The sequence below is a fragment of the Loa loa genome (assembly GCF_000183805.2).
Source record: "Loa loa unplaced genomic scaffold supercont3.263, whole genome shotgun sequence".
In the NCBI taxonomy this organism is placed as follows: Eukaryota; Metazoa; Nematoda; class Chromadorea; order Rhabditida; family Onchocercidae; genus Loa; species Loa loa.
This window is the reverse complement of record NW_018108443.1, coordinates 58,826-69,025: the sequence shown is the minus strand read 5'-3', so window position 1 is coordinate 69,025 and position 10,200 is coordinate 58,826. Positions and strand designations below refer to the sequence as shown.

Sequence of the window (10,200 nt, the reverse complement as noted above, 5' to 3'; positions counted from 1 at the left end):
ACGGCTGTCCATGATTTTTTATCGTTTTTCCTTTTCCGTTTATAATCCTTTGTATATAATTATGGAAATTGTTAATGCCTTTTCTTTTAACTGTTGATAATATTGTCTGTACTTGTATTTAATCATTGTATTTTGTTTTTTTTTTCTTTTTTTTTCCATCTTAAAGAGGCCATGTAGAAGAACCGGAATTTTAGAAGCTTTGTCTTCCAAATTCTATCAGTTCAGGAAAATTCTCTTCAATTTCTTGATTGCTTTTTTGTACTGTTACTCTGTGGAAATCACCTGGATTGTTCTGCATGCCTTCTGGATCATTATAACTTGGACAATTAATGCAATAAAACGAATATCCGTTATCTTTGGAGTAGCTGCGAGAAATCAAACCCGTCGAAATATGCAGTACAGCGTTTCTCCTGTTGGTGATACAGTTGCGTATTGAATGCGCCAAACATTAGTGTTCCCCTAAAAGTGGTCTTCAATATCAATAGTACTGAACCGTTTTATTTCTACCGTTTCTTCTTGTCTTAGAATGTTTATGGAGTGCCTTCCGGTAAATTTTGTCGAAATTTCATTGATCATTCTTCTATTTTTTCCTCGTTGAATATCATATTTTTCGAAAGTTTTGTAATTTGCTCCTTTTTCTTTTACAATAACAAATGGGTAAAGCATTCATTCATGTGAAAGATTTGTTGGAATCAAAATTCTATACCCGTTGAATTATGTTACCTTTGCTAAAATTGAATTGCTTAAGTTAGTGTTGGTAATTCTGATGACATTTTTTTCGTTTCTTTGAAGAAATTATTTGAATTCCTCAGTGTAGTTTTAATTAATGATAGTGATATGAATGCCCCTGTAAATTGACAGCTATTTTGCATATTCGGTTAAGATAGTCTCTTTTCAAAAACTTCCTATCTTTCTCTGAACTAATAAGGACAGCTGTTTTCCGGATTCTTATTCCTGCCTTATCCATCTTGTTTAGACTTACTTCCTGCTGCCACTTCATGAATTTACTATTATTGTGAAATATTAGAAAAGTTATGTACATGTAACAAATAATATACGTGATTTTATTGCATTATAGACTACTTTTTTAATTGTTTTTTACATACGTAAGGGTAAATTAACTTTTTTCATCTCAAAAGTTTTATCCTACACTTCAATAGTATGTAATATGATTTGTACTTAAGTCATAATCGTTTGCTTTTGAAAATCGTTTTTTTCGAAAAGTAAAGTTGAATTATTAATGAATTTCTTTATAATGTGTAACGTTTAAACCTGATTTAGTCGATGATGCTGTAATGACAGTACGGTTAGTTTTTAAGGATTAATTATTCCGTCAACTTAGTAGAAATATCCAAGTAATTATGATAGTAACAGTATAGCAGTAAAAGCATTAGGAATAGTGGACTTCAAAAGAAAAGGGTCATTTATGATAATGATTTCTTACGTGTTACGTGAATGGAAGATTTATTTGTTCGTTGGATAAGTGTAGACTTATCCTGTTTACATTGCACGTTGATGTTTTATGTGATGCGTTGATAATGACATATATTGTCGGGACGACCAATCTGTTGAACTCATTTCTTAGCGATATAGATTTATTCGGGAGGTAATATTCTTACACAATATTATTAGTTCATAACAAAGAAGGTGTAAAATATATATGTATATATTACACGATGAATTTGGTAAACAGTGATAAATGAGTTATCAATAAGCAAGCAATATGATTAACTAACAAATTCCTTATCATTGCTATCGATAATAATTTGATTGTCCGTTAGTTGATAGATCGTTGAGTTGGGGATATGTTACGGGAAATATATTTAGCAAATAGAAAGAATATCATAGTTTGTTGTTCAATGGTGGCGGATATACGAAGATGTTGTTTGTGGTTCAGTGGTGGAGAATTAGCGAAGAAGATGTATTGTCTGCTCGATTGTAAAAAATGAACTTTTGATTTTTTCATATGTATATACATATATATATATATATAAGGATTAGGGAGTTTTGTAAGCTCCATCATGATTATCATGGAGGGATGGCTAACCTCATTGTATAGATACAATGATATCTTTGTGTTAACTTATATCCTCTTCATTGCTTTAATTTTACTTCCAAGATTTTTCCATCCTATCTGTTGGATATTGTGGCAGTTTTATTTAAACATAGCAGCATTAATTTTGGTAATCTGACATAAATAACTATACTTTAATCCGTAATTTCTTTTCCTTATTGTATTCATAACAAAGAAAAATCGTTGTGTATTTGATTATTTCATTGCTTCATATCAATTCAAAAAAAAAAGTTAAATGTAATTCTGCAGAGTGATAATAATATATTTAACGCTAATATTTAACCTTCAACCTTTTTCCTATCACTCTTCCAATATTATAGTTTGAAAGTTATCATAACTTTCAAACTATAAATATCATTAAAAGGCGAAAAGGAAACAAAAAGGTTTAAAATTGAAGTTTTGTTTCTTCCATTTTATGTATCATATTAGCTAATCTTAAGCAATACGGTTAGCTTTTCATAGTTTTAGAGTATTTTTTTTTTATGGTGAAAATAAAAGTAGAAGATGTAGTAATGGCGAGATATATGAGAAATGGTTAAGAATATAATTCCATATTTCAACAAACTGTTTTAATTTTCATATTTTGCCTTTTTTTTTTTTTTTGTAAATCATAATGAAGTTGTTAATTCAATAAATAATTGTATTATCGAAAGTCACGAATATCTTATAATCTATTCATTTCTTTATAATTTTTTTATTTTTATTTTAAAATTAAACTTTATTTTCTTTTTCTCAAATAAATTTTTAAAAGATTTGATTAGCAGTATTATAGCCTTTTCTTTTTTTTTAAAATTATTACTAATATATTTAAGGCAGAAAATATTTAGTAATGTTTCCGAAGTTTTCTTTTTTTTGAAGTTTAAAGAATAATTAGAATAATTCCTCGAGAATTCTCGATAATTGATATCATTACTGAAATCTTTGCTACTTCTTCATAATTGGTATGTTTTATATATTTTACACAATTTACTTTGTACTTGTCATGTTATCTGTTATGCAAAGTTTTAATTAATCATTTGATCGAATTATTAATTTTTGTTCGATCATTTTATTTACTGCATTCAATAACGTAATTATAAAATTTACTAAAGTAAAAATTTCCTAAAGTCTAATTAGTTAAATCTCCACAGTTTATTTATTAATTACTAATAATCAATCTATTTTATTCATCAAATATAATTTTGCTTTACTGAATTCATCTCAAATTATTTAATGAAAGAAGAAGATTATTGTGGTTATTTTTCAATTTATCATAAATCTTATCATAAAATGTCAAGATTGATCAAGATTGTTGAAAATATGATTATTTGATTTTCATGTTCCTTAAATTCTTTCTTGATAGATCATCAGATTGATTCTGTTTAGAGAATTAGCAGAATGAAATTTACCATCCAATTGTTTCATACTTTTCGAATAATTGTGTTTAAAATTTAAAATTTAATTAAAATATACGGGAAATTTTCTTCATTTAGCTGTTGTGTTCGCTTTTCCATAATTTATTGGATTATAAAGCTATCAATCAAACTGCACTACTGCTTTCTGTTAATATCATCATTTTGAAAGCTAAGGGAAATTATTTTTTATATTGAATTCATTGACTTCTTTAGTCCATAATTTTCTCTCATCTTTTATCGATCGTCTAGAGTTTCTTCCATGAAGCTATTTTAGAGAAAACTAAAATTCATTTTTTTTTTTCCTAAAGAGAACATTTTTAAGTCATTCAACCAAAATTCTGAGGTATTAAGGCTTTAAACTGAGCAAATTGATTTCTTCGCTTGCAAAAATCTTTCATTTCCTAAAATATGCAAATTTGGGAAAAAGTTATTTTGTACATTTTTCAAATTTCACACTCTTTTCCTCCATCTACAATTATTATTCATAAAACTTTGCTTACCATAAGATCCTTCAAAGTTATAATAGAATTTCGAATTTGAAATCGGAAGGCACTTAGTACTTTTTTTCTTGATTATCAAAGCTAGTATTGTTTGAAAATAGTGAAATGTTGATGACAAATAGCCTCAGGAAGATATTATCTCCAGAAATATGTTGAATTTATAGAATATTTATTTATTTATCTGTGTTTACGTGGACATTTGGGGTATTCCTTCGTTCGTAAAGTTACAAAACAAAACTTTGCTATATTTTATAGTTACATTAATTATTCTAGACGAAAAAAACTTATTTTTTAACTAAAATAAAATATCCGTTGTAGACATTACGTTTTACGTGAACGTGAACAGCTCTCATGTATATCCGTTCCAAACATTACATTTTACGTGGACGTGAACAACTGTCATGTATATCCGTTGCAGGCATTGCGTTTTACGTGAACGTAAACAACTATCATGTATATCCGTTGCAAACATTACGTTCCACGTAAGCGTTTAGATGAGCAACTGTCACACATATCCGTTGCAGACATTACGTCTTATGTGAACGTTTTACGTGAACAATTGTTATGTATATCCGTTGCAGACATTACATTTTACGCGAACAACTGTCATTTATTAAATGTTACTATGACGAAATATTACAATTATCAATTTGAATTTTAAGTTGGGTTTTGTTTCTTGATACTTAACATTTCTTTTTTTCATTTCGTATACGTTTTTTTTCATCCTTACTTATATTTTATTCACTTGTAATAGAAAATTTTCGTTATTTTTCGTTATAATTGAAATAATTTTTAAATCGATCTATGAGAACAATTAAAAATTACTTCAATTATATAATTAAATGAACATTCAATAATTGAATAATTAATTTCAAGTTACGTTTTATTTTCGAAATCTGACATTTTATATAAGTTTTCTTCCTTTCTCCAATTTTTCGTTTGTAAAACTGAAATTTTTTTAAAAACTGACTGCATAAATTGCTTAAAAGATTGGTAAGAATTATTTTACATTAACTTTGATGAAAGTTTCAAGAAAAAATTTTTTAGAAATTTCTTTAAAAGAAATTTTGTATGCTCTGCATGAATGTTGTGGTTAAATAATGAATTTCGAGACTTATAGGTATACGGTGTTAGTGATATCTTACTCCTGGTATCACTATATTATCTGTATATTGCGCTTTTTAAGATTGATTTCATAATAACATTATCATCCAGTAATTGAACTTTTGGTTTATTTAATTATCAACTGTTGCTTATCGAATACTAGTATCAGGTTTGATTTATATGAATGAATCGTAATAATCGTAATATTAGAAATATCCGAAATTTGTTCAATCATTTTTAGGATGTAATTACGAGAAAAACGAATCATGCTGAAGTGATGAGCATTTTGTTGTATTTACCACTGGCAACAGTGATCTCATCATCCTATGTTGGACTTTTGTATGCTTTTGATTTCTATGGTGTTGATCGAGATGATCCACAAAGTATCAAACGACGTTTGCTTGGTGCTACGGTAAATAATATTATCAGTATTGCATGCACATATGCTGTATTATACAAGGTAAACAATGTTAATTATGTTTATTTCATTTATCACTTATCAGTTGACCTATTCATTCTGATTAAAAAGGCATTAAAGCATTGTGATATGTGACAGTTCGTTCAGTTTGCGTTTTTATTTGGTGTAATAACGGATGAAAAATCTAACCATATGATATTACTTAAATTCTACCATAAAACTGGCTAATTAAAAGTTGAAAAGAAGCAATTTCCTTTTCCTAAAGTAACCTTAAAGTGATAGTTTAGTTTATTTTATAGTTAGATATTTTTTGAATATATTATTTTTGATAATTCATTGATAATTCATTAAAGTTTTGTCCTATTTGACTCGAAATAATATCAATCAATTAAGATGTTTGACCTTAAACCATTATGAAAAGCTACAAATAAACATATAGAAAAACATAGAAAATGAACGAAAAAGTAGTAAAATGTGACTAATTTATCGCTAAACCTTTATGAATAAAATGATCTTTGATTTTATATTGGTGGATCATTAGCCATGCAATAATTTATGAGAACAAGGATAGAGACAAGAAGTATTTATGCCTCAAAATTTTGCCAGTAATTTGTATGGTGAAGAAAAAAGAGAGGAAGAAAGAGGATTAAGATGGCTAAAAGACGATAAGAGAACTGATCACAATAATTGATGGTTGACTTAATTAACATAGCTTTTCCAATCTTTGCATATTATTTTTACGCTTTTATGGTTTGTTTCCCTCGTTGTAACATAATCAGTTGTTAATTATCATGATGAATCAAAGATCTATTTTATCATTTAGCATCATGATTCACCGCTATTATTGATGGGGATACATGCCCGAGGTATTTACCCAGCATGCATATTACCAACGTTATTAACATGTATTTGCTATTTGGGCAATTGGGTTATGATGTATATTGATAATAACTTTTGGTCTCTCTTTCGTTAGTAATTTGATTTTTCGTATTTTTGAAATCATTTTTTATCAAAGTCGAAAAAGAAAATGAGGCAAAAACAATACGAATTATCAAGAATATTCGGTCAAATTTCTCAACGATAAGTGATTTTAGCAATTAAATTACTTCTAGTTTTTTTTTTTTTTTATTGGATTCGAATACATGCGATATAATACGTTGAATTTAGTGAACATTTGTTCCATTTAGTTAAAATTTTAATAATTAATCTATGATTGTTACTCAATAAATAGAAAGAAAGAGAACGATCGAGCATACCTTTATTTTCTTATACTTTCAGATTTGGATGAACTGAAACGAAATGCTGGGAATATCATATGGATTCGAGATGTTTTATTGGTAAATTTGGAACGGATTATCGTTATTCAATTCATCTTATTTTACTATAATTTATTTTTAGTTTTTTTTTCTTTCTTTTGAACGATTAAATAACTCAAATATTTCTTTTTTAAGGCACCGGTCACAGAAGAGATAGCATTTCGTGCTTGCGCATCAACCTTAATTTTACAGTGTTTATCATCAACTGTAACAATATTTGTTGCACCATTACCATTTGCTCTAAGTCATCTTCATCATATTTTTGACGATATGAAGAAAGGTTATACCAAATATGAGGCAATCAGTCGAAGAGGTTTCTTGAATTTTATAATGAAATGAAATAAAGTGATCTTTGATAAGGAAATGTACAATTTCTTTCGATCATATGCATCACATATTTTAATTTTGATAGTTGGTAAAAACTCTGTCAAAGAACCTTTTCGCCAGCATTAGATGATACATTTCTGCTGGAGATTGATCAGATAGTTTGGGAATTTCGAAAATTTTCATTTTTTACTCAAAAAATAAAAATTTCATCCTACAAACTATGACAAATCTGTTAAACAATTGGAAAAATTTATTTCTTTGAAAAAGTATGATGTTGAAAGTAACTGTTGATTATATTATCACGAAAGTTAAACTTTTATTGATTTGTTAGAGATACATATTATTGTCATGACATGTTTAATTATTCCTTTTAATTGCTTGTATTTCCTTTTTCTCCTTTCCTCTCATCCATTTTATTTTTATTTTCAGCATTCCAAACGTCTTATTCATATTTTTTTGGTGCATATGCAACGTTCCTTTTTGTTCGTACAGGTATTTTTCGTCATTTTTTGAATGAAAACTACAATGAAAACTAAAATCTTATATAATCTCAGTTAGGATTAAAATGTTCGCTCAAAATTTCTGATATTCAAAAATTTTAAGCGAACATTTTAATCCTAACTGTGATTATATAAGATAGACGAATATGTTGATATCAAGCTGAATACGTGAACCTAAACTCTCTGCAATCTTGAACTCAGTTAAATTTAAAAACAATGTATTAGAGAAAAATTGTAATGAAAATGGAGATTTTTTTTGTTAACTATTTTATTTATTTCGAATCTCGATAAATTGTTCCAGGAGTTTATCCTTTTTTCTTTCTCTGCTTGGTATGCTTAGATTTTCTTTTTATTGGTACTCTTGAGAAGGAGCAATTTCAGGTCATATATTGGCACCGATCGTAAGTCATTCAGTTTGTAACAATATGGGCTTACCACTTCTACCACTTATTGAAGCATATCCGAAACGTTCAACGCGTATTCTTCTGTGGTTTTCTTATCTTCTTGGTTTTATATTATGGTTATGGTTGCTAAAACCTCTTACTGATTCAAAGCTTTATAAATGAGGGAAGAAGAAAATAGCCTGTCGTATTTTTGCGGTTCTTCTACTGATCTCATTGCTGAGATGTTCATCTTTTCCCAATTTATCAATTTTATTGCAACTTTAAGACTTTTTTTTTGAAATTTATTTCTCTATGCTTGTTTGATGAAAAAACTTATGAAGTCATTACTTGCCAATTTTTGAATATAATTATTGATTTTTAATATTTCAAAATCTGGCAAAAGTACTGATTAAAGAAAATAGAATTTTATTGCTTTAGTAAAGAAGAAAAAAGTTGCCTACATCGGTCCGAAGTATATTTCATAAATAGTGATTCGTGTAAATGATTTAATCTTGAATAGACTTTTCATTTTTGCCAAAAAATCATTAATGGAATAAATTAATGATATATTCACGCATGGGAATTATATCTATATTATTTAAAATAGGTTATGATCATTGCGCAACTATTAAAGCCTTTCAAGTTTCTGTCTATCTTCGAGTAATTGTATGATATTTCCATTTCATGAACTTGAATGATGTAGTGGATTTAATATCAGTCCTTATGATTAGATTACACTGGAATGGCTAATTTTTGTGATAAATCAATTAATGTGTGCATCAAAAGTCGTATTAACAATTCAAGTAATCTTCCTTTTAATAAATCCTTCTTCTTTTTTTTTTTTTGTGAATTTTAAACTTAAAAAATGCTATAGAATCAAGCTAGGATCTTTGGCTTAATTTTGATTTTTCACCTATTTCATCAGTGGTTATCATTCATCCTTTCGTTTTACGTGATTTTATTGATCATTTTCATTTCATATTTGTTCAATGAAATTTTCTTGTTATTGTTATTTGTTATGGACGTAAAATTAATTATTATCTATCTTAGATTGAAGTTACAGGACAAATCCAGAAAGACCGGAAATATTTAGTCAGAACAATAAAGTAACAAATAAACTGTATTCATTTTCATCCGAATTCTCGGAAATTTATTCGCATATTTGGTTCTTTTTTTCCTTTTTCTAAATTTAAAACGTTCTTGATAGGTGTTTGAAGATAACCTTAATTTCCGTTAATTGAATACAATGATTTGAATTACCCAACAATAGTGGGGATGCAAATTTCTCGATGCTCAATGTAATTATTTGGACACATATAGTTTCATGTATATTATATCATTAATTAGGTAAACAATTAAATTTGAATCACTGAATGGGTGCTTAGTTTAGAAATTCTTGCAGCTGTAAGTAGTTGTCAAAATCAGTAATTTTGAATCAAATCTTAGCTTTTTAAATTCTATTTTTTAATTTAAATCAATCAATTTTAGTGTAGAAAAAAGAAATGATAACATAATCTATTACTTGTATATTATTTAATAATAATCCTTGAATATCGTTAAGCAAAATGATGATTAGGGTGAAAGATGATCAATCAGTTCATTCTTAAGTTCATGATTCTCGAAATAGTTGTAGAATACTTTTTACTCTTTTGTTATGTCGATACTAATCTGCCCAATCTATCTATTTTGTATACAAATCCATTAAGGGTGTAGTAATTAAGTATAATAATCTATCTGTTTGTATACAAATCCATTAAGGGGCCAATATAAGCAATATTTGTCTTAGCTATCTGTTATCATAAAGCATGTATTATCATAAGTTAATAATATATGTTACCATAGATTAATAATAGATAGAAATTAAATTTGATATTTTTGCAATGGTCAACATTGATTTGTAAAAAAAAAAAAGGAAAAGGGAATGATTAAAAAGTTTGGGATTCACAAAAAATAAATTAGCAAAAATTAATGAGAAGTTTATTACTCAAATAAAAGTAATAAAGAAAATGTTTACAATTTAGAACAAAAAAAAAGAATGCGCATTTGTACATTATTAGTTCATCTTGTAGTTATTTGTCATCCTAAAATTAATACTAACATTTTAAAGTTATCAAGATTTTCTTTTTTATTTTGCTGTAATAAGTCAAATTGTTATAATAATAGATTTCAGTGATATATATAAAA

The 10,200-nt window shown here is 27.3% G+C and overlaps 1 protein-coding gene across 1 annotated transcript; it reads left to right on the top strand.

Annotated features, from left to right (window-relative positions):
* Window positions 1-5,305: 5,305 nt before the first annotated feature.
* Window positions 5,306-8,216, top strand: LOAG_09521 (hypothetical protein). Its single transcript, XM_020447949.1, has 6 exons — window positions 5,306-5,532; window positions 6,314-6,458; window positions 6,769-6,827; window positions 6,942-7,119; window positions 7,563-7,625; window positions 8,015-8,216. The coding sequence occupies exons 1-6, from the start codon at window positions 5,350-5,352 to the stop codon at window positions 8,197-8,199; spliced, it is 813 nt and encodes a 270-aa protein (XP_020301868.1). The 5' UTR covers window positions 5,306-5,349; the 3' UTR covers window positions 8,200-8,216.
* Window positions 8,217-10,200: the final 1,984 nt, after the last annotated feature.